Here is a 24,887-nt window from a genome sequence, read left to right on the forward strand (position 1 = left end):
ATCCCCAGAACGTAATCCCCATGTAAGTTGCAGGTTTACTGTTCTTACTAATGGCAAGCTACCTAGTTGCACTCAAGAGGCCAGCCTGGATATGGGTACACTGCACACCTAGCAAGAGGAGAATAACCAGCAAGCCTTCAGTCCAGATCTTTTCTAGAGTACAGTTACTACCAAGTCATTCAACTTTGCTTCCCTTCCTAAATTGGAACTTTTTGAGCTGGTAGGATGCTGAGATGATAGACTGAACAGCACCACTTCATAATGCAGGTGAGAGAATCCAGCTCTGAATGTTTGTCAAAATAAAAAAAATCACCTGCAGGTAGAAAACTAGCACAGAAAGACGAAAACTTCTATATCTGACCCAGTTTGGATTTGTGCCTACAGGAAGGATGGAGAAATGTGATTACTCTGAAGTGACCTAGCTTATTTTACCACTTCAGCACCTTATTCTGCTACATGTCCAGACCTAAAGTCTAAATTTGTTTGCTTTTCTCCTTTACAATTTCTGAAAGCACAATTGTTATCACAGGCCTGTCCTGCAAAGAATTAAACCACCAGACATCATCGTCAACAAAATCAGTTCCTAGGTTTTATTTTAAAAACAAATTGTTTTATTTTCTTTTTTTTAAAAAAAGCTCTAAATTTGTGGGGATGCTAAGTTTCCTTGCCTTGTTTTCTGCCTGTCTCTTTTAACTTTCTTCTCCTTGGGACACTGTCTTCATGTTAGGGGCTTGCCCTAAAAAAATAAATATCACAGCTTCTTTAAATAGTGGAATTCTGAGCCAGAACTTGCATACTTCTTCCTTAAGCTTGTATGTAGTGTGGTTTGTAACCATTCCACTTCCATTTGTGTGCAGAGTTCTTCATGCCACTAGAACTGCTGTGCAGAAGCGTATTCTCCCATGTTTATAATTTCTTATCCGGATTGAGATGAAAGTACTGAAATTGGGTTAGGACTGATGTACAGTAAATGCAACACAATCACAACTGAATTGGTTTAGATTTCATGGCATACAAGACCTGTTAGACCTTGTTGTTGCTCTAAACCACCAAGATTCCTGATTTTTACCAATATTTATGCCTCACAAATCTGTTCCATTACTGAACTGTTTTTACAAATGGTAGATGCCCTTGCATGGTTACTTCATGGCAACCACAATACTTAAATTTGCAATTTTAAATTTCAGTGTTATTTAAATGCAAATAACAGCTGTAATGGCTTACAGCATTGGCCTGTTTTGTAGTAGATTCTCTCTGGGAGGAAGTGAAGTATTTGTACGCACGCCTGTTCTTTCTGTCAGGAAACTAGCATCCCCACTAAAAGTATCTTAGAGCTCAGAGGGAAAGTCCACAGTACTTAAGTTTTACAATCACAGTCACAGCACCAAGATTGTCCAGACAAATAGAAAGGAGTTACTGAAGGGAAGGCCTCTGGCCAGAATTCCACACAAAAGTCTTTCAGAAGGTCTGCTTTGGAGACCAGACAGGATAAAATCACTGGTGAAAAAGTTAAACCTTAGTTCTCGTTCCTGCAACAACAATGGGTTAGCTTGAGGTCAGTAAGCAGGTATCTCAAAGCAACTCCAGGGCTGAAGCTCGGGTAGAACATCTATGTATGCAGAAAGTCCCACGTTCAGTTCCTGGTGTATCCAGGTAGGGCTGTGAGACACCCCTGCCTGAATCCTGGAGAGCCACTGCCAGTCAGTGTAGACAGTACTGAGTTAGATGGACCAACTTTATGACTCGGTATAAGGCAGCTTCCTTTGGAGTTAACCACCCAATGAAAATCCCAATTCTATAAGCAACCATAGAGAGAAAAGGCTGGGTATATAAATGTAGTAGTATAAGAGTGCATGAGAACCAGGTTATTTACCACACCTCTGGCTTTTGTATCATTTCTCCATAGCACAGTAACTTGACTGCCTATGAGTGGGTACCAAGTGGAGAAAAACATCTCCCAATCGCATACCACAGGTTTTATATAGTGGTTGTTAGCATTCTGTTCTCTTTCCTACCTAGGCAGCTTGGAGGTTTTAAGACCAAAGGCAGCTGGTGTCCACCAGGACAGGTTGCTTTCAAATTATATTGTCCTTTCCCCTTCCCCACACAAAAAAATTCTGGGCCCACATACAAAGAAGAAGCATAGGCATGTAAGGGGAGGATTGGGGATCTTTCCAAGATAGTCAGGCAACCATACCATTGAATAATGTGACCCCTTTCTGCCTGTTTCCATTCTGTGTCAACGAGTTTACTATTTAGTGCATAACAAGCAGCACCAATAAATATCTAGAAATAAGAGGATGGAATAGTTCCCTCCTCCTTTTTACTTTATTTAATTCCCTACTTAATTAAGCAAGTGAAGGCTGTCCTCAAAATAGAGCACCAATTATTAAAATGGTGCAGATCTTTTCCCAAGAGCTAGAAAATGAGAGCCCCCATAAGCAGAGGCTGTTGATAAGACCCTGTTATCACCGGTGAGTAAAATGTCTCAATGAAGAAGAGAGTTTAGCCCCTCGGGGGAGGGGGAAACAGACATAACTCCCTTGTGTGCAAGGTCGGCACATGATGCAATGAGGTTCAAGCACAGAGGTAGAAATTTTCAGCAAGGAGAAAGATGGCTCCTTTCGTCTTAAAAGATTGCAGGTACCACCCTAAACCAGAAACTCCCAAGGCAGAAATTACTTTATCCCCAGAGTGAGGGAGTGGTGATGAACTTGTGTACAATGTACAAGAGGGTTAAAATTACTTCCTTTCCCCTGAGGGCAGGGATAGCCATGTATTCCAAGGCCTAACATATGGAAGACTTGTCTATGTCAGTCTTCCTAAATGAAAGTCATTGGGAACTCTCAAGTATCACACAAGCCAAATTGCATTGTCCCAGAGCAGAAGAGTGCTATGGGCAAAATGAAACAAGACGTGGTCATGCTGAAAATATGATTTGCCCCACAAAGGCGCAGGTGTGGCTGAATGCACTGAGACGCCATATTTTAAAAGGAACCTGCAGATGAAACAGGCGCCCTTTCCTGAGAAAGGCAGCTCCTGCTGATTTATTTGTCCTTAAAATGGTTTTAATCTTTTGTTCAGTTAAATGGTGCCCTAGAGCAACTAGCATGCCAATAATAATAATAATAATAATAATATTTATACCCCGCCATATGGCTGGGTTTCCCCATCCACTCTGGGCGGGTTCCAACAGAAAAATAAAATAATTGATTAAAGATTAAACAGGGCTGCCTTCAGATGTCTTCTAAAAATCTGGTAGCTGTTTTTCTCTTTGACATCTGATGGGAGGGCATTCCACAGGGCAGGCGCCACTACCGAGAAGGCCCTCTGCCTGGTTCCCTGCAACTTGGCTTCTTGCAACGAGGGAACTGCCAGAAGGCCCTCGGCACTGGACCTCAGTGTCCGGGCAGAACGATGGGGGTGGAGACGCTCCTTCAGGTACCCTGAGCAACTGTACTAAAGAGAGTCACAGATTTTTGAATGGCCAAAGCTTAGTTCTGGGCTGTACCACCTCAGCCTGCACATCACTAAATGTTCTACCACAGGGTCCCCAAACTATGGCCCGGGGGCCGGATGCGGCCCAATTGGCCTGCCAATCCGGCCCGCGACGACCCCCGCCGCCCGCTCTTACGGCGCGCAGCGTGGCAGCGCTCTTCCGGGTTGGGAAAAAAGCATCGAAAATCCTTTGTGCGCATGCGTATGGGCCTCTCCCGACCCGGAAGAGGTCATTTCTGGTGCACTTCCGGGTCGGGGGGAGGCCCATACGCATGCGCACAACGGATTTTCGGCGCTTTTTCCACCCTGGAAGCGCGCTGCCGCACCAGTAAACACCCGTGCGCATGCGCACGGGCGCGCACTCCCCCGCCCGCCGGCCCGCACAGGCGCACGCTCCCCCGTCCTCCGGCCCACCGCGCGATCGGCGCAGTGGGAACCGGCCCAAACGCCGGTAAGTCTGGGGACCCCTGTTCTACCACACACACACATATACATATGTTTTTGCTGTATACATAAATTGGATGTGTCAAGAAGGTAGGCTAGAACCCTTGACGCTGACCTCTAGCTTGCCACATGGAAGGAAATTTTGAATGAGGAAGCATCTGGTCATGTGAGTTCCCACCTGCAGTTTGAAATGGTAGAGCCTGAGAGCAGAACTAAGCCTAACTTAGCACCAGCAATAGCGCTCCTCTCTTTGTTCAGCATTGGCATAATGGCTGGGTGGCTCTCCACTGCATGGAGGAGGAGCCCAACATAGGATATGAAGAACCTGGACAGTTTACAATAACATGTTTTTCCAGGCATTCCAAGTGGGTGCTGCCCTCTCTCTGCTCTCCTATAGGCAGTGGTGGTAGGAGGCACCTCAGAAAAAGGGGGGCGGGAAACCACAGGTCAGAGAGCAAAAAAACAAAAACCTGATCAAGACTGAGAAACTGGATTTTCCCCTCTCTCTATTATTGATAAGACCAGCTCATGAACCCGACGGTGAAATATATAATCTGGAATGTGCAGTAAGGCAGTTAAACAACAGACCTCTTCCATCTTGATTTCTATACTGTAAATAGAAGCAAAAGAGGTGAGGGGTCTGTAGCCACAGCACATTAAGTTGTCATTAGAAAGAACCTACAGAATAAATAGGAATGATTTGGGGGTTATGGGGATGGGGTGGAAGCAAAGGATTTGGAATAGTTTATAAGAACTTGGGTGAAAGGATTAAAAAATGTTGCTGCCATCATTTTGGCCCAATAGGTGTTTTGACTAGTGCTGCAGCATTCATTATGTTGTGTATTTGTGTGTGTCTAGCTACTCTGTAATGACAGACCATATCATTGGCTAATTAAATGGGCATTAATCTGGTTGAGATTGGCAGAGATAAAAGTGGACAGGGGGAACTAAAACAGGTACAGGTCGGAATCCCTAGGTTTGCCATAGATAATGAACTTTCCAGGGAAGGGTCAGACTAGGTAGGTCAAAGTTATTCAGGGCAACTGCTCAGAAAGTTACAGCGCCCTTAGGTAGGGAGCTGGGTCAGATGTACAAATGCTGTCTCCTAAGGGGTCTGGGTTTGGGTGACTGGGCCAATCTGAAAATCGGAGACATGTAAAAGGGAAAGTAACTACAGCGGGGTGGGTACCTAAGCTGACCTGGCATGGAAAACCAGGTGGGGTAACTGCAGGGGGGCATTGGCATGGGCGTGGACCCCCTCAGCTCTGCGCGGTGACGGCCAATGTGTTGACGTAGCCATGGGGCCCCATGTCGTTCTCGGAGATGCAGTGGCTGAGCTGGCCGGCCCCGACGCCGGCGGAGGGGGCGGGCGCGTTCTTGCCGTTGCCCGCGAGCCCGCCGGCGGAGTGCAGGAGGCAGCAGGTCTCCATGGCCTCCAGGCCCCGGCAGGCCAGGAAGAAGAGGTTCTTGAGCATGAAGATGGAGAGGGGCTGCTGGTAGCGCACCAGCAGGAGGCAGCGCAGCGCCAGCAGGGGCGCGTCTAGGAGCCCGGCGGGCAGGAGCCAATGCAAGGCGAGGCGAGCGGCGCCGGGGGCCCGCGGGGCGCTCAGCTCGTACAGCCACAGCACCGGCGAGGCCAGGCACAGGAAGTAGACGGCGATGAGCACGTAGCGGAGCGGCGGCGGCAGCGGCAAGGTCGGCCGGCCGGGCTGCAGGAGCAGCAGCTCCAGGAGAGTGAAGCTGTCCAGCAGGTCCAAGCACGTGGCCAGGAAGGCGGCGGCGGCGCGGTGCTGCGGCGGCGGCTGCGGCGGCAGGAGGAGCTGGCCGGAGCCGGAGCCGCCTTCGGCGCCGATGGCCCGCAGGAGGCAATACAGGAGCGGGGCCGAGAGCGCCAGCGTGATCCGGAAGCCCGTGGCGCCCAGAGGCAGGCGCAGCTCCACCAGCTCCAGGATGGAGGTGCCCAGGATGAGCGCCGCTTTGGGCGTGAAGGCGATGGCGTAGATCAGCCAGGCCAAGTGGGCGTAGGCGAAGTCCCCGCCCCGCGGAGCGCCCCCTGCCTTCCCGCCCGACGCAGCGCAGGCGCCTCGGCCGCCGTGGGGCGGGTGGCCCAGCAGCGGGTGCAAGGGCGGCGGCGGCGGGTGTCCACCTCCGACGCCGGACGGGCGCTCCCGGCGACGAGCGCGGCTGTTGCGGCAGAAGAAGATGCTCCAGCCGGCGGCCAGCACCAGGTCTGTGGCGATCCAGCTGCACCAATACAGGTCGGTGACGGCGATCAGGTAAAGGTCCAGCAGCGCGCCCTGGCCCAGCAGCAGCACCAGGGACAGCGCCTTGTAGCCCCAGCGAGACCCGCCCGAGCCCCCCGCCCACAGCAGCCCCGCGGCCGCACTCGCCGCCGCCGCCCCGGGCCCGGCAGCCGGAGCCCCGTACAACTCGGCTGCTGTCATGCTGCAGCCCGACGTGGAGGTGCTGCTGGACCCCGGGGAGGCGCAGGCGGCGGGTGGGGCGGCGGCGGGTGGCGAGGCGGGATCCTGAACCGGCACGAGGGGCTTGGCTTCCTCTTCCTCGCCCTCTTCTTCCTCCTCCTCTTCTTCCTCACTGCTGCGGCCGCTGCTGCTGCTCCTGCTCCGAGTGCGGGTAGAGGCCGAGCTGGACACGGACCCTCGCCTGCCCCTCCGGGTGCCGCCGCTCGAACTGCTCGTGCTGCTTATGCCGCCGCCCAGGAAAAGGGGCTGCAGGTCCGCGGCGGGGGGAGGCGGCGGGGGAGCCTGGAAGGAGCCCGAGGAGGAGGAGACCGAGCGCTGGTTGGAGACGACTCGGTGCATGGTCGTCCTCCCCGCCCCCCACCCGCGCCCCACAGAGATGGGCGGGCGGGCCACAGCCCTCCCGGCCGGGCACCCGGCGAGTAACCTGCCCGGCACGATCCAGCCCCGGGGAGCGCCGAGCGGTGGTGATGGTGGTGATGGGCGAAAGGGAGGAGGAGGGCGGTGACCAGGCTCTGAGCGAAAGCCGAGACCCGGCCTGGATCTTCCCCTTCCTCGCCGTCGGAATCAGTAGAAACCCGGAGCGGATCCTGCCGTGGACGAAAGAGAGAGAAGCGGGGAATCCGGGAGTGGATCCAATCGCAGAGATGGACGCTTGATGGCTCTTAGAACAGCGGGAGATGGAAGAAAGGAGAGAAACCCTAAAGCAGATGCTGCGCGGAGAAAGGCAGGTGAAGAAGGGGTGGGTTTGGGGATGCGGACAAAGAGAGAGATGCAAGGCGAGAGGCTGCCAAAAGAAAGAGCCAACGTGCGCGCCTCCTGGCTGATGCTCTTCTCCAGGAGAAGCGCCTGCCAAGGCAGAGGAGGGACGGGGGCGCGGATTGCTTGCGAGCCAGGAGGATACCTGGGAGCGGCAGCTGCTTTTGTTGCCCACCCCCTCGCAGCGAGCTTCTTGGCAACTGGGTGGGCGGCCCGATGCAGCAGCAAATGAGTCACTTGCCTCAGGAAGAGGGAAGCTGTCGCCTAGGGGGGAAAGCTCGTGCCACAGTGTGCCTCTGAGGCTGCAAAGGGAGGATGGCTCGGGAACTGGTTTCCTTAACTACCTACTTAAGCACCAGGCATAAATGATGGAAAGAGCAGGGTGGGCACTGAACGTTTCCTGTTGAAGCCGGCTTTTATAATTGAGAAAGTAGCATTCCCTTTGCTTGGTATTTTTTTTATACTAATGAACATTCTTTTCTCTTTTTTTCTATCCCATTATGGTGCAAAGCTCAGAGCAGCTTACAAAGATTCCAAGCGTTAGTTTACAAATAATGAAACTTCAATAAACAATACACTGGAAGGCAATACTTTTTTAAAAAAGCTGCTAAAATGGCATTAGATGTTACTAAATATATTTTGCCTTTTGAAGATGACTAAACATGAGCCCTGACAGCCCTCAGGAGGCCATTTGAAGGACAGGGCCAGGGTGGTAGTGCCAAGGTTAATAATTCAATCCAGAATATTGTGTAGATTACGTTTATATCCCACCTTAAATTCCATCATGGATCTGTGTGGGAGGGTGTCTCCTGTCCAGGCACTGACCACATCAGGAGTGGGCTTAGCTTCAGCCTATTTTGTACATCATGCACTTTACACCCTGGCATGAGCACTTTTTTGCAGCATAAACCACTTTTAGCCTTACTCTGCAACACATACACAAGGCAGGCAGCATCTATGCATAAGACCAGCAACTTCACAAATCCGAGACCATCTCCAGTTAAAAGGAAGCCTACTTTTTCCATATTGAGTTTTAAATCTGGAGCAGGTGGGGCATTCAAAGCTGTGACATCACACCTGCAGGCTGAGGTTGGCTCCAACTGACTTAGTAGCTTGCCTCTTTGAATAATGCTGCAACAGTCTTCGAGTTAGGACAGTACAAAAGGTTAAACACTAAGGAGCCCAGCAAGAATAAAAAGAAATGATTTTTTAAAAGGGACAATCTGCTAAGCTTCAGAAAAGCATGAAAAGGTTGTATGGGGGGGGGACCATAATCTAAATGTTAGATTTACTGTATTGTTCTGTACACTTTTCTGCTTGGCTTGGCCACAATATATTGTCCTCTTAAATAAATATTTGCCTCTTTTTTTATCCGTTTGGTGTCCTTAGTGCATTTCCTTCACGAGGCATAACACATCCTTAAGTTCTTAGGTATCCATCAGAAACTTCAGAACAGACACCTTGCCAACAGGAGGAGCTGAAGCAGAGGTAGTGACAGCTCAGTAGATGCTTTCAGCTTGTCAAATGGAGCCATGGAGGAGGAAGCCAAGTGAGCCTCTGCCGCTTTCATGGCACACAGGAAACCCTGTACTTTTATAGCAATAACTTAGAAATGAGTTTTCAATCCTCTCTTTGTAGAAGCTCTGCTATTGTCTATTTGTCTGGAATTTCCTATGACTTTAATATACCCATTTCCTTCATTCTAGTTAATTCATGGGACATAGGAAGGTGTCTTATACTAGTCAGACTAGAGATATGAATAAAAAAGCTGCAACAATCCTGTTTTTCTCAATTTTTTCCAAGCTTTTTTCTGAGCCTTCATGTCTTAGATTATGCATCCATCTAGATCAATCTGTCTACTTGATCAATGGCTCTCAGGCTCCAGGCAGGGACATCCCAAGCGCTACCTGGTGAGCCATGGATTGAACCTAGTACCTTCTGCTTGCAAAGCATGAGCCACAGCCTTTCCTATATTTTAATATCTCAGACCACAGCTGAAATGGCATGCACTTAACTTGGGATTAAGGCCCATTAAATTTAGTGGGACCCAATTCTGTGTTCATCATGATTGGTACTTCAAATACTTCAGGGCTGAGCCCCTGTCAATAAAAACAAAACAGGTTCTAGACCTCAGTCCAGCACTGTCAGGATCACATGCTTAGCCAGTACACATGAATCAAATTACAGTACAGTACTGTACAAGCATTTACACACATACTAGTCATCCATGACTGTGCATACACACTGCACTCTTGCCACGAACATGGAAGTAGCACTTAAAGGGGGGGGAACGGCCCCCAAAGCGTGTGAAAACAGCAAAAATGGTGCGAAAAGAGCAGACCCACAAGCCTTTTCAAGTGCAATCCCTGGAGGTTTTCCACGGAGCTTTGAGGCCTGTGAAGAGTTGGAGTTTGAGAAAGGAGGTTTGGAGGGAGTCTGGTAAGTGCTGCTGGTTTTAAAAAGGGGTTTTCAAGGGTTTCCTGAGATTTAGAGGATGTTTGCAGGCTTTCTCAATTTTCACTTACGCGCATGGTGCCTTGGAACATGTAAATGGGGAGTTGCCTGTAAATCACAAGGCTTCCCTTATCATTTGGCAAAGCCCACTGATATTATTGTACTATTATCCGTCAGCCCATCAAAGACAAATCTGGTGTATGGTGGTGGCAACAGAGAATAAAATGCATAATGAAGTCAAGATGATGGTAGTTTTAAAGGGGATTTAAATTGGACTGAAACTGCATGCATTTAAATGCTACTTGAAGAAACAGGGAGCAAAGGACTGTTTTGTCCCCCAAATTGGTAAAAAAAGGTCTGCCCCTTAAAGCACAGATTGCAAGAAGGAGGAAATAAAGAAGTCTGGAGAGCGTCTGAGGGTGGAAGGATGCTTAAAATAAAGCACAGGAGTGAAGAGCCTTAATTATGTCTTGCAGGGGCTGTCATGAGTCGACAGCTGCAGCAGGGAAAGACAGGAGGAGGATAAGTCGTTTATGCTGTGGCTTTTTTTAAAAAAAAAGTGCAAATTGCTCCTTGAGTGGGGGAGGATGGATGACTTATACTTGAGATGCTAAGCAGCTTAGCAAACTCAAATTAACATGCCAAGATGCTGAAAATGAGGGATCGTTAATTCAGCTGATTCTCTCTCACCTCAATTACTGTAAGACAGTTCTCTCTAATCTTTCATTTGCCCATCTCCAACCTCTTATTCCTACTTCGCATCCCATGGCTCATTGGTTAATCTACATCTCATTTCAGAAATCTCACATCCCTTCTAGCTTCTCTTCACTGGCTTTACCATGTGAACTTGGTAAGCTACATGAGCATTGTTTTCCATGTGGGGAGCAATGTATCCTTACCTAACTACCGTAGCACTAAAGAACAGGTCAGCTATCAGATCCGTGACCTGCACACCAGGTGTACTGAACTAGGTAGACCTACCCTCAGAAACTCAAAAGCTCTACTTCCCTGCTGTTTTTCCAGTGAATAATCCTGCTCTCTTTTCACCCCACATCTGAAACCTTCAATTCACCCCCTAGTTCCTCATTCCCTACAGATTCTAGTTAATTGCATGGTTGCCACAATTAACTTGACACACACCACTGCATTTCTCAAAACAATGGATAAAGTATCAACACTAACTCTGCCTCCTACCCAGAATTCATAACACTTCGTAGGACACTTAGCTTTTGCTCCTTGGAACATACCGTAATACACTGCCTTATACTACCAGGTCAATGGTGCATCTAACTCAGGACTTGTCTACACTGACCAGCAGTTTCAGAGTTACAGAAAGGGAGTCTTCCAACTCTACCTGGCGATGCCAGGGATTCAACCTAGAACTTTCTGCATGCAAAGCGGATGTTCTGCTACTGAACTACACCTGTTCCCCTTGACAACTCCAGTTCTAAGCCACACTGCGCAGCACAGGGTATCTAGTGTGGTATACAGTAGAGGGACTACAAATCAGGTGCAAATCTCTGCTCAGACATAATAATAATAATAATAATAATAATAATAATAATAATAATAATAATAATTTTTTATTTATACCCCGCCCTCCCCAGTCAAAACTGGGCTCAGGGCGGCTGACACCAACAGAATTACAATAAAACATAAAAACAATTAATTAAAATACAGATTAAAATACCGTATTAAAATTTAAAGTGCAGCCTCAATTCAAGTATTCCATAAATCCAAGCCATGAGGGAGGAAAAACACAGGGGTCATGCTGAGTCTAACCCAAAGGCCAGGCGGAACAGCTCTGTCTTGCAGGCCCTGCGGAAAGATGACAAATCCCGCAGGGCCCTGGTCTCCTGGGAAAGAGCGTTCCACTAAGTTGGGGCCAGTACTGAAAAGGCCCTGGCTCTAGTAGAGGCCAATCTAGCCATCTTATGGCTCGGGATCTCCAGAATATTGTTGTTTGTGGACTTTAAGGTCCTCTGCGGGGCATACCAGGAGAGGCGGTCCCGTAGGTACGAGGGTCCCAAGCCGCATAGGGCTTTAAAGGTCAAAACCAGCACCTTAAACCTGATCCTGTACTCCACCGGGAGCCAGTGCAGCTGGTAAAGCACTGGATGAATGTGATCCCGCGGTCGGGACCCTGTAAGGAGCCTCACCGCGGCATTCTGCACCCGCTGGAGTTTCTGGGTCAACTTTAAGGGCAGCCCCGCATAGAGCGAGTTACAATAGTCAAGCCTGGAGGTTATCGTCGCATCGATCACTGTGGCCAGATCACGAGGAGAGAGGTAAGGGACCAACTGCTTGATACGGCGGAGATGGAAAAATGCCACCTTTGCTGTGGATGCAACCTGCACCTCCATGGAAAGGGAGGCGTCAAAGGTTACACCCAAACTCTTGACAGAAGGCGCTGGCACCAATTGAGCCCCTGCAAGAGATGGGAGTTGGCCCCCCAACCCCATGTCGTCCCGACCCAGCCAGAGGACCTCTGTCTTCGAAGGATTTAGCTTCAGTCGGCTCCCACGTAGCCATCCAGCCACAGCTTCCAAGCACCTGGTGAGTGTGTCCGGGGCCGAGGCAGGGCAGCCGTCCATCAACAGATAGATCTGGGTGTCGTCAGCATATTGATGACAACCCAGCCCAAAACTCCGGACAATCTGGGCAAGGGGGCGCATAAAGATATTAAAAAGCATTGGGGAAAGGATTGCGCCTTGCGGAACTCCACACACCAAGGGGTGTCGCGGCGACAACTCCCTTCCTAGCGCCACCCTCTGTCCCCGACCTGAGATAAAGGAACGCAGCCATTGTTGGACTGTGCCCTGAATCCCCACGTCGGCAAGGCGGTGGTCTAAAAGTTCATGATCGACCATATCGAAGGCTGCTGACAGATCTAAAAGAATCAGTTACATAAAGGTTACTGACTGACCTTGAGCCAGTTACCATCTCTCATCCTTGCCTACCTCACAGTGATGTTGCAAGGATAAAAGGGGGCAGACCATGGGCTGCTGAAGGAGGAGGAAGAAGAGAGGATATAATTAAAACGATGAAGATTTTTGTAAAACTCGGAGCATTTTAAAAGAAGAAAACTATATTCTCTTGAAGATTGCCATAGTATAAACTTAATTAGAAGCTGGTACTTCCTAAATACAGGACACTGGGTTTCACTTTGTCTACTCCTAAATTTGTTCACACTTGTTTGTTATATATTTTATTTGGATGTCATTTTTGTATTTAATACAAGGCATGTCTTAATTATTATTTATTTTAGCATTTGCATTTTGTTATACAAATCCATTTTTTAATAAAAAAAGGTAATGATTTTTTATTTTTAAAAAGATACTAGGTAATTCACTGAAAAGGAAGTACAGTCAACAGAGCCAACTGTTTGGCTTCACTGCAGTTGGCAAGAAAGGATTTGAGACTGACATTTTCCCCTTAAAATGTAAACCATTCAAGTGCTAAAGCCAACCAATCTCCAGAAAACACAAATGGTTCAACTGGAAAGTAGTTTAGAAGAAGCAGGATTTGGAGCCCTACCCCTGCATCATCATAACAAAGTTATGTAAAAACCAAGCAAACAATTATATTAATATAAGAAAATAAGGTTATTGCTCACACTACAAAGTAGTAGTAATCTGTCCTACAGAAAAAGGGAACTTAGAGCGTGTCCAGATTCATAAGAGGAACAGGACCAACTTGCTTTTTACCCACTAACATCACCAATTACAGTGGTACAAAAATCTACGATTGCCTCTTCTGCATTTGCACATGGGACATGGGGATGTTTCCAGGATGCAGCTTACACAAAGGGTGGCCTGAAAATTCTGCATTAAAGAGGTTTGGAGACATACATAGCACAGGTCCAAAACTCTGGGGAATTTGCAGCCCTCCAGGTACTTTTGGACTCCCATGAGCCCTAGCCAGCATGGGTAGAGCTGATGGATGTTGATGTAAACAACTGGCAGGCCACAGGTTCCTCAGCCCAGCTGTACACAGAGAAACATGCTTCTGCACAAGCATCTTCTGCTGAAGCATGCACATCTCTGCAACAATATACAGGCAAGGTCACATGCCTGTCTGGACACAGGCTAATAAGTTCTAAGCAACGAACAGCCCTGGGGCAGGGTGCTAAAACACCATATGAATTTAATGCAAGGGAAAGATCTGTTTGGAAAGGATCAAGATTGCTATTTCTGTGAGAAGGTGGTAGAGGGAAATACAGCAACAACACACAAATCACAGTCTTGCCCGTGACAGTTTGAAGGCTAAAGCCATTTCTTTTACAACTAGGTAAAACTCCCCCACCCCTTCTCTTCTCTAATTTTCATTATATGGTATTCCAAACTCTGCACACCACAGTCCATTCTGGTTCAGGTCAAGGACCATTGTTTGCAGTCAGAACTCTGCCTACCAAAGGCATGGAACACTCACAGGAATAATAAAAGGGGTAGTACCTTAGTAAATATTTATATTTCAGGGACAACTAGTCAAAGAAGTTGTGAAATAGCCAGGAGAGTTGAGATTTAGTCATTACTGCAACTATCCTGCTTCTATTTTGTATTTAACAAAGCAGCATTCCTGCTCTGGCAAGAGGGTCTGTTCCTCCAGGCATATCATGTGCCATAAATCAACTATGGCATATGATATGCCATCACAGGTTTAATATTTTGAACTTTTCAACCACCTTCAGGCGCATCTGGAACAGAAGCAAGAGCCAAAAACTGTAGCAGACCTCATGATGCTGGGTCACAATTATTTAGATAGGATTGGGTGGAGAGATTTAAAACACACTGGCCTTTGGCAGAGGAGCCCATTTCACCACAAAATTGGGATTACACAGTAGTTGTAGATTTGGAAAGAGCATGGAAGCTGCACAGATGTGAAACGGGTGGGGCAAGTTAGTGACCCTTTCAGCCTTCTCCATGGCAGCTTTTCCCAACCTGTCCTCTCCAGATGTTTTAGACTACAACTTCCATCAGCCCCAGCCAGCACAGCCAACGGTCAGCAGTGATGGAAACTGTTGTATCAAAACATCTGGGTGGCACCCTGGTTGGCAAAGACTGCTCTATGGCCACGCTCATTTTAGCAACAATGCAGAATTTCAAGTTGGCAAATGTGCTAGAGGCCCATATCGACAAAGATTTGGGAGAATGGTGCAATCCCTACCAAAAAAAAAGTTGGGAGAACATTCCTTTACTTTGGCATGGGTTGAACAAGACAGTGCTCAGATCTGCCTCTGACCTCCTGCCCCCAGGTGAGATGCTGGCAACACTGGACTTATTCCAGTTTCCAGTTCTCCTTCTGAAAGACAAGCTCCACAGCATCATTCACATCATGCACAACGTGAGAGGCCTCCACCAAGGTTGGATCAAAATGGAAGTCCCGGTGCCCATGGAATACAGTCTCCAACATGTTCTCATTGTGGTCAGCAGGCACATCTCCCTGGGGATTGTAGACCCCAGTGCAGACAAGTATGGACTGGCAGTTCTTTGCAGAGGTGATGGACACACTCTGATCTCTTTGCTTCTCAACATGTTCCTCACTTTCTGGTGCCATTGCAGTGACACTTACTTCAGCCTGAGCCTGGAGGTAACGGTTATAGAGGTTTGCACCATAAATGTCAGCCATTGGGTTGTCTCTGTAAGTAGACCCAAAGGACAAGGGAGGAGAAAACAGGGTGAGAGTCAAGGTTATATCGTTAAATTTGGGCAGTACTTAGACAGTAATTTGGGCAGTAATTTAGACCTGTCTTCTTCCCATCTAGTAACAGCATCCATGCAGTACCCCCACCCCGCTTGTCAGCAAAGGGATCACACTCTAACCTCCCCTTAGCAGAGAAAACAGTTTGGTAAGTTATATGAATCTTTCATCCTGCTCCGTGCCAATCTGCAGCTGCTGTGGCCAAGGTCTTCCTCTCCCAAGCTCAAGGAAGAAGAGTTGCTTACCCAATAGCATACAGCTGGCGGAGAGGGGATGTCCAGCCCCAACTCTCCATCTGCTGCTTGATCACATGTTCAGCATAGCGGTAGGTGACAGTGCTGGGCTTGCCTATCAAGGCCTCATACTTCAGTTCCTTGCCAGTCATTTTCTTGTAGATGTTCTCCAAGCACACAAGAAAGGTGCCATGGCCAAATCTGACCACAAAGAAAGAAAAGTGCAAAAAGTCAGCATGTATACTCCTAGGAACATGTGGTGGCACTGGGTGAATACAGAGGATAAAAGCACCCAATAGGAAATGTGGGTAAGATGGCTATTCTTCAAGTATGTCCTTTAATCAAATAATACAAACATGACTGCAGAATTCTATGGTCGCTTTTCCACCACCCCTTGTTACTGCTCTGCTCTGCTGCTATGGAAGAAAGGCCTATCCCTCCATGGACTGCTGCACCAATACTTGAGGGAAGTATTTGGTTAATCTGGCCCCAAGGTCTTAAAAGTGTGTTCTTGTTGTTAATGGGGTTTCAAAAAAGTTTTCTCACATTATACAAAACAAAACCAAGCAAGCCATAGCCTGTAGTAATTTGACCATTATGAGGTTACATTTAGAACCTCTTGTTATGGATTGGAGCAAGACTCCACACTTAAGAATTTCTTCTAAGTTCCTTTTAGTTTCCAGAAATAGTCAGTTTTCTTAGTCCGCAAACAGAGTAACAGCTTTATTTATATAAAGTGGCTCACTCAATGGCTTTTAGCTTCTTGGCAAGTGGGTTGTAGTTGCGTACCAGGAAGGTGAGGGGTGAGTTGGCAGGAAGGTTGGAACGATGCAAAGGCGCTGGAGGAGTCAATCCAGCACTCCTACTGGCACATTTGCACTGCACAAGCCTTCACACAAGCTCACCCCTCACTCTCTCCTTGGTAAGTAGCAGGGACTTAGCTGCCAGGAAGCTAAGCGCAGCAACTTAAGTGGTGTACCTAGTACATCGGCTCCCAAACTTTAACCCACCCCCCACGTCCACTTGGAAATCACTGTGTCTTGGTGGACCACTTAATCATTTATCTGCCTGTTACAGCTGTTGTAATGGACTGTGCTATATGATATTTAACTCCATTTTTATTGCTTCCTTTATATCTTATACTGCATTGTATCATTCTACAATTTGAATTCCACAGAATGCTATATACAATACAATCATAAAATGCAATACAAGAAAGAAGCAATAAAAATGCAATTGACCATGCTTGCTGGGACTGATGGGAATAGTAGTTCAACAACATCTGGATAGCGAAAGGTTCCCTGCACCTGATCAAGCTCATCTGAGGCAACTGAGCAAGAAGCATATTCTCCAGTGAGGTGTCCTGCAAATACCGGGTGGGGAGGGGGGAGAGAGAAAGAGAGATGCAATAAAGAATGCCAGCAAGAGATCTCAATAGAACATTTACATCACCTTGGCATCTTGGCTTCTGCCATCCACAAAAGATCCATGTTGCAGGCGAGGATAGGTAGATGTGGGTATGGCGCAGAAGTCAGCTCTACTCCTAGGTTCCCATTGCTCAGGAGTACATCAATGATCAGTTGCAGGCAGGTCTCCCATCTGACTGGCTCCCCAAATAGAATCACAGCTAGAGATTGACAAAGGCAGCACATTTTCAAAACAATAGTATGTGCCTGTACATCATATGACATAATAACCCCATATAGGAATGAACTCACAGAGGGTTACATCTGAGTAAACATCCTTTGCAAACTAATCCCCATCTACATGGGTCCAGGACTAGGACATTTTAGCTGTATTTTTGCAATATTTTTTGTTTTAAGTTGTCTGTTGTCACTTTAGTTTTCTGTACACCGCTTAGAGATATTTTTTTTAATATATTGAGCAGTATAGAATTCATATAAATAGACAGACAGAAAGATCTACTCTGGGCAGCCCAGTCAACATTACAAAGGAGCTCTCATATAAAACTTGGGGCAAATTAGATGTACCTTCCATTTATTTGCCACATATTCCTATAGATGTGACTAAGGAGAGCAAGGTCTGCATTAGATATGTGAAAGCCAAGAAAAATGGGAGGGGGGACATTCCTCCCAAATATTGCAGACCCCCCCTCCATTTTTCTGTCCCCCCCCCACCGGCCTTCACAACTCTACTCCACATTACAAGGGACAACTCTGTTTTATCCCCTGATGTCCTTTCTATAAAAACAACAACAGCTGGGGAGCATGAAAGCATTATCAAAGTCATCATGCTAACTATCCTTTGCAATACAGTGGATTCTAGGATATGCAGAATTACTCATCTTTGCATTCCGTATTATTTCTTCTTTTTTAAAGTTGATAAATATATTTAACCTAACTAGCAATGGAACATTGTTCTGCATTATTTCTGTGCACTTATAATTGATTTGCCCCCAGCTAGACACCAGAAGTGGAAATGAGCTTAGCTAAAGGGAAAAAGCAGCCTGGGAGTGGAAAATTTGCACTGGCAGACGTGAAGGGTCAGACATCTCTGCACCCTGCCTGCTCTGCCTTGCAGTGTCCCCTGCCTCCACATAAATTTGAAAACATGCATCTGCCAAGAGAAAGCCCACCTAAGCCCAGGAGAGCTCACAATGAAACACTCTTCAGAAAGAAAACAATGCACTTACCTTCTATGGTGGGGAAGTCAGCAGGTGGAGGAGGCTGTCAAAAGGGAGTGAAGGGGAAGAGATATTAGTCAATTTGCAGTGTCAGAAAATGGGTGAAGTTTGCTCGAGAGCTCAATGATACTTGGTATATTATCCAACTGTAACATCATAAGGTGTTTGTTTGTTTGTTTTTAGGAAAAGGAAAACAAAATTGAATGTGTGTCCAGTTTTTAAAGAAATACGAAACCTTTAAAATAATTTCCCTGAACTGTTTTATTCTGTTAATTTGCAACCTTATAGAATAGGGTGAATTCTACAATAGGGTGGGTCATAAAAAACTTTTTTTGGAAAATGTTTCCTCCCTTGATCTTATATCAGGCGTATGGTATAAACATAGTCAAATTTCAAATTTCCCAAAAAAGTTTTTTATGACCCACCCTATTGTAGAATTCATCTTTGGTTTTTAACCTACATGGAGCAAAGGGCAGCTTTGCGCAGGAAGAAAATCCTACCGACAAGAGTTCTATATTGCTGTTTTCATGAGCGATCTTGGTGGGGATACTATGTAAAATATTTGTACTACTTCAGCGCTGGAGAAGCTCAGGCTAGGGGGCCAAATGCCTCTCTGTCTGTCCCTTGGGATTCTCCTCAAGGCACATATCCCACCCAACAACCACGCCCTTCACATCATGCCCTTGTGTTTCTTCCTGGCTGGAATGTGCCCTTGGTAATGACTCGTTTGCCTGGATGGAGGGTGGAAACAGGGGCGTAGCCAGGATGAAAATCAGGGGGGGCAGGGGGGGCCAAGGGCGGGGGGGCACATCGGAGCAGCCCGAAATCGGGCTGCTCCGACTCCCTCCTCCCCCTCCACGATAGGAAGGGACGAGGGGGAGCCAGGATCAGCCCGAAATCGGGCTGCTCCGACTCCCTCCTCCCCCTCCGCGATAGGAAGGGACGAGGGGGAGCCAGGATCAGCCCGAAATCGGGCTGCTCCGACTCCCTCCTCCCCCTCCGCGATAGGAAGGGACGAGGGGGAGCCAGGATCAGCCCGAAATCGGGCTGCTCCGATCCCCTCCTCCCCCTCTGCAATCGCTGGGGCAGGTGGAGGGAAAGCCCCAGAGCCGCGCAAAGCGGTTGCCTGGCTTTCCCTCCGCCCGCCCCACAGCCAGCCGGCTAGAAGGGACGTCTCTCTTCTCCCTTGCTGGCTGTGGGGCGGAGGGAGGGAAAGCCAGCCAAACGCTTTGCGCGGCTCTGGTGCTTTCCCGCCACCCGCCCCACAGCCAGCCAGGGAGAAGGGAGACGGCACCGGGCGGGCAGTGGGGCAGGCTGGCCAGTGGCCCTGCTTCTAGGGGGGCAATTGCCCCCTCCTGCCCCCCCTGCCTACGCCCATGGGTGGAAAGGAATATGTGAAGAAACTACCAGTAACTACAAAGGTAATATTTACATTAATTGCTTCGCCAACTGCTGCCTCTGGCCCCGCCTACCACTGGCCTGTGACCCCAGGAAAGTGGCCTAGATGGAACGTAGGTGCTTGGGCTAAAAAAGGTGTTTCACCCCTGTTGTACAGGAACTTTACTACCAGAGCAACTATGGAAAAGTTGAGAGTAGGCAAGAGAACACTTAGTTCTGCCAGGGGACATACCACAGAAATGCTCTCTGTCAGTCACACTTTGCAATACTCAGGTTAATACTTGCCAGCTCTTTTGGCCTCCGACTTTGATCAACCATATCCAGCAAGGGAAATGCCTTCCTCACATCTTCAATGGTAACAACATGATGGAATCCCAGGCTGTTTCAAATGGTTGAGGAAGAAAGTTGTCAAGAGATCTACAGACTTAAGGGTAAATCGTCAGAACTAACCCAGGAACTTAGCGGTATATCGCTGGTGAACATAGCTGCCAAGTTATCCCTTATTTGAAGGGATTTTCCCTTATGCTGAATAGGCTTCCTCGCGAGAAAAGGGAAAACTTGGCAGCTATGCTGGTGAAACCACCACCAATCCAATCCTGAGTCCCTCTACTAGCAGTGTACACTAGAGTTCCTTCCTCCAGCAGCGCTGCTAGAGGGACTCAGGAGCGCTGAGTGAAACTGCCATCGCACTCTGCCCTCATGCGATGCAGTGACAAACAAGCGGTATCAGCGAGGCATCAATACAGCGTGTTCCTCCCTCTGCATCTTTAAATTGCTCAACTCAGGAGTGTGCAGCTGCCCCAACCTCAGCCGAGCAGTTAAAGGAGCCAGGAGCTCGCAGCCCAGCACTGGCTCCCATGAGCTGCTGGCAGGGTGGGAGCTCTGTGAAGCTACTCTGCTGAGGGGAGCGCAATTAAAGGAGCCTCGATGCTCTGCCTGCTCACGCCGGGACTGACTCAGCTGGGGAACCCCAATCCCAGGGGTTTTGCCCAGGGTCACCAAGTGAGCCTCACAAGGTTTGAACCCAGGTCTCATCAGTCCATCCACTACACAACACTGGCTCTTAACACACTGCTAAGAAAAAGAAAGGAAGATTAAAATAATAAATAAATCTGAAGGCAGCAAAGGATACTCCCTGGCATTTTCCTCCACAGGACCCTGACCACACACAAGCACACATTTGTCATGGAATTGATCGAAAAGACGCAGAGGACTGTGGGACAGGATCACCCATTCGGGAGAAACCTGAAAAAAGAGAGAGGTCAGCAGGACAGTTAGCTTACCCTTTCCACATGCAGTATTCCATATGCCAGGCCCTTTATCCTCTAAGCTGCCAAAGTCGCTACCATAGATGACACCACCAGACTTTTAGAAGACATCTGAAGGCAGCCCTGTTCAGGGAAGCTTTTAATGTTCAATAGATTATTGTATTTTAATATTCTGTTGAAAGCCACCCAGAGTGGCTGGGGAAACCCAGCCAGATGGGCGGGGTATAAATAATAAATAAATAAATAAATAAATAAATAAATAATAATAATAATTAATCTGGCAGGAACATCAACACCCATCGTACTTCTCAGACATTAAATACCAATATGATCTCTTGAAAGTTACCTTGGGTAGGGACATGTAAGAAGAATATATTTAAGCTTGTCCACAATAAAAATACAATGGACTGGAAATATGAGTGTGCAAGAATATAAACAATCCATATTCATACCCCTAAGTAAGGTCCACACAAATATGACACTCACCTTATTATTTAACATTGCATGAATGTGTGATTTGCCTTGATTAGAAAGCGTTCTAAGTGATGTCAAGTAACATGAAAGCTCCGTGTGTCCCATTTGATCTGCAGAGTCATCACTGAAGGTTATAGCCATCAAGCGACAATCATGGAGGGGTGAGCAGGCTCCCCATCCCAGTGTTAAAGGTAGTCAGGCTGGGGAAAACCTCTGTCCAAGAACTTACAGCCAGACCCAAACAAATGTTCTATTTAATAAACTTCTATTCACCTTGTCAGGAAAAGCCTGACTTCTAACAAATGCGTAGCAACTTGTGGTAAGAGTCAAAGCCCTACAAACGTTCTTTCTGTGAGGATCCCCCACAAAATCTGGATTCAGGGTCACATCACGTAAGGTCACAGCATACATGAAAGCAACCTTATACCACTTTAAGTGATGGCTTTTCCCAAAGAATCCTGGGAACTGTAGTTTGTTAAGGGAGCTAGGAAGCATTAGGAGATGCTTCAGAGTTATAATTTACAGCACCCTTAACAAACTACAAATCCCAGGATTGTTTATGGAAAGCCAATTCTGTTAACGTGGCATAACAGTGCTTTAAATGTATGGTGTGGATGCATGTGATCATAGACTCACAATTTAGACACACTAGCAGCCAGTGACCCAATATAGAACACATGTGTCTTCAGTACCTTAAATCCAAGTGCATCAGACAGTTCCTCAGCCTTGCTGTTGCGAGAGCAGTTTCCAGCATTGGTTACAAATGCAACCGGCACATGGAACCGACCTTTTGAATCTGTTAGTTTCTGGAAGGCCTTCTTAGCAGCAGGAATGACTAGCCGGCCCCGTAAAAGGACTCCATCAATATCAAAGAGGAACCCAAAGGAGGGAGAAGTTGTCTGTAGTGGAGAAAGATTCAATGATGCTATTTAGGAATAACAAGGGCGAGGAGGAACAAACAATAACGGCTCTAAAAGCACCATCTCTTCCCAAGGAAATCTAAGACAAGAGATTGTGTTGGCATTTTCCAATAATTTATTTATGTAACATATTTCCATCTCACCTCACTATATGCTCAATACAGTATATAAGAACATTGCTTAAACATAACAATAAAAAGCTTTAAAATGTACAAGTAATACAACAACACCCCCAATCTTATGTCAGGAAATTCTCAAGAATCTGTAGTCATTACTTCCCAAAGACCTTCCCCCAAAAGTAGGCTTTACTTGACTTTTTACTACTACTACTATTACTATAATAATAATTATTATTTTATTTATAGGCTGCCCAGCTGACTGGGTTGCCCCAGCTTCCAACAAATTTGTTAGGAGGCTTCCAACTATGAATATAAACACAACTGCAGAGCATCTTTGAATCAGGGTGATTCATGGCTGATGTTGCCAGTCTGGAAGTATTACAGGAGTTGTATGAACTATTAACAAGAACATTATTATTAGGAACACCGTAAGTTAAGAAGAGAAATGCACTTCTACTCAAGCTCTACTGAATTCAATGAGTCTGACTGCCATCAATAGCAGTAGTAACCAAACTTTCTTCACCATGGACCACTTGAACATTACAGATGGGCTTGATTATTTTTATGCCTCATATAGCAATTGTAATGTGCTGTACTGTGTGACTGTAAATTGTGTTTTAATTGCTTCTTTTATTTCTTGTATTTACATTCCATAGAATTCAAATTCCAACATATCTGCAAACAAGCAGAGCAACAAGCAAGAGAAATCCAGAGGATACCAAAGATCCGTGTGAATTTTCTAAAGCATTTAATAATTCCCTAAAGATGAATAATGCAGGCACCAACCAGATAATTCCATAACCTAGAGCCACCACAAAGGAAGTCCTGTCTCTTGCAATTATTGAAAGGTAATAATTAGCCTTTTAAGTTGCATACGTGTATAAACTGACAAACAATGAAGTTCATTAAGCAGTGGAGATCTGATGAGTTCTATGAAATTCAGTCAGCAATCTAGCCACCTTTCAAGTGGTCTTCACAGGCAGCCTCACACCCAACAGACTGCTTGCAGCCTAACTTGCAAGTTGCCAATGTTTGGATCTCACACTGTCATGCATTACACCTAACCTGTAGCACCCATCACATTTAACGAGAGAAGATGTAATTATTAGGGATGTGGTTATTTATTGGGACATATAACCAGCACAATCAAAACACTCCATGCTGCTTCGCCCACTGCTTTAACTTAGATGTGCCATCAGCAAGCTGCACTGATGTAAAGCAACACTCTGAAGTGTTCTTCTTAACTTTCTGTTAACGTGGAAAAACCAGCTGACAATCGAAAATCGAACATGTAGGTTGGCAGTTGGCTATTTACCAGGCAACTTTATTCACTAAGGCATAGCTGTCAAGTTTTCCCTTTCCTCTCGAGGAAGCCTATTCAGCATAAGGGAATTTCCCTTAAAAAAAAGGGAGAACTTGACAGCTATGCACTAAGGTCTGAGTGTTCCCAGCACAAACAACCCCGCCATATGCTAAAAACTAGTATTCCCCCCCCCCATTTCTTCTTATGCCTTCCACATCTGCCGAGGTCCCCAGCACAACAGCAACAAAGGGAGCCTGGGTGAGGGGAAACGCGTGTGAGGAAAGGGCGGCTTCGGCAAGCCAAGGGACAGGTAAGCCCGGCGCAGTTGCCCGGCTCGATCTCCTCCCGGGGGTGTCACAAGAGAAAGTGACGGGAGGACACCGAAGGGCGCGCGCGCACACACAGGGAGGAGATCGGGAGGGGGTCGTCTCTCACCTGCCGCGCCCCGTAGGTTCTCCCCACGGGACGGCCTTGGCTGCTGCTCCTGCAGGGGCGGCTGGCAGCGCCCCTCCGCGCCGCAGGCAGCCATCCCCTCAGCGCCGCTCTGCTCACATGGAGCGAGCAGCACACAGCCATCCGCCCGCCGACGCCTGCTCCAGCTGCTGCGCCTCCTCCAATCAAGGCGACGGCCGAATTCCCGCCTTCCTCCCCCTGCTTCCTCCGCCCTGCCAATCGGAGCACCAAGCCTGCGGGTCACATGGGACGGCGGTGAGAGATGGGACCGGGTCGGAGGTGGAAGGAACTACTGTGCAGCTCCCAGTTCCGGCGCGGAGGGAGCCGCTAGGGTGCGTGCTGTGTCCGCCGAGGCTGCGGGGAGCGTTGCCTGTGGCCGCTTGGAAGATGGGCAGGAGCTCCAGCGCGCCTGTTTATTTTATTCATTATTTATTTCTTAACAGTTTATCAGACTGCTTGAGCGTAAAAAAGATAAAACAATAAAATCAAGTGATTTTTTTAAAAAACATACTTTGAAAGCATACAGAAGTTAAAATGCTGAAATAGATTACAAATTCGCAGCAACTTTTCCAAGCATCTGGGTGAGCTTTGTCTGAATAAATATGTTTTTAGCAGGTGGCGAAAAGAGCGCAGCGAAGGTGCCTACTTTACCTCGACTGGCAGGGAGTTCCCGAAGTATAGGTGCTTTCCCATCTAATCTTACAAAGGATGGAAGGAAGAGTATACAGTGCAGTATAGGA

At 47.3% G+C, this 24,887-nt stretch overlaps 2 protein-coding genes across 2 annotated transcripts; both read right to left on the bottom strand.

Moving 5' to 3' along the window:
• Positions 1–3,869: 3,869 nt before the first annotated feature.
• On the bottom strand, positions 3,870–6,764 carry TMEM121B (transmembrane protein 121B). The gene has a single exon (XM_035127853.2). It carries the CDS (start codon positions 6,762–6,764, stop codon positions 5,202–5,204), a length of 1,563 nt encoding a protein of 520 aa, XP_034983744.1. The 3' UTR covers positions 3,870–5,201.
• Positions 6,765–11,507: 4,743 nt separating this feature from the next.
• HDHD5 (haloacid dehalogenase like hydrolase domain containing 5) lies at positions 11,508–24,299 on the bottom strand. Its single transcript, XM_035128383.2, has 8 exons — positions 24,130–24,299; positions 22,045–22,251; positions 20,743–20,855; positions 19,896–19,989; positions 18,222–18,255; positions 17,021–17,195; positions 15,581–15,769; positions 11,508–15,273 (listed from the first exon to the last, which is right to left on the bottom strand). Exons 1-8 carry the CDS (start codon positions 24,268–24,270, stop codon positions 14,913–14,915), a joined length of 1,314 nt encoding a protein of 437 aa, XP_034984274.1. The 5' UTR covers positions 24,271–24,299; the 3' UTR covers positions 11,508–14,912.
• Between the last annotated feature and the right edge of the window lie 588 nt (positions 24,300–24,887).

Source organism: Zootoca vivipara, chromosome 10 (assembly GCF_963506605.1).
Source record: "Zootoca vivipara chromosome 10, rZooViv1.1, whole genome shotgun sequence".
In the NCBI taxonomy this organism is placed as follows: Eukaryota; Metazoa; Chordata; class Lepidosauria; order Squamata; family Lacertidae; genus Zootoca; species Zootoca vivipara.

Coding starts and splice junctions, on each gene's coding strand:
- TMEM121B (XM_035127853.2), bottom strand. CDS start 6,764: ATGCACCGAGTCGTCTCCAACCAGCGCTCGGTCTCCTCCTCCTCGGGC.
- HDHD5 (XM_035128383.2), bottom strand. CDS start 24,270: ATGGCTGTGTGCTGCTCGCTCCATGTGAGCAGAGCGGCGCTGAGGGGA. Junction 18,256..19,895: donor GTCGGAGGCCAAAAGAGCTG/GCAAGTATTAAC, acceptor CCCTTTTGACAG/CCTCCTCCACCTGCTGACTT. Junction 15,274..15,580: donor CGCCAGCTGTATGCTATTGG/GTAAGCAACTCT, acceptor GTCTACTTACAG/AGACAACCCAATGGCTGACA.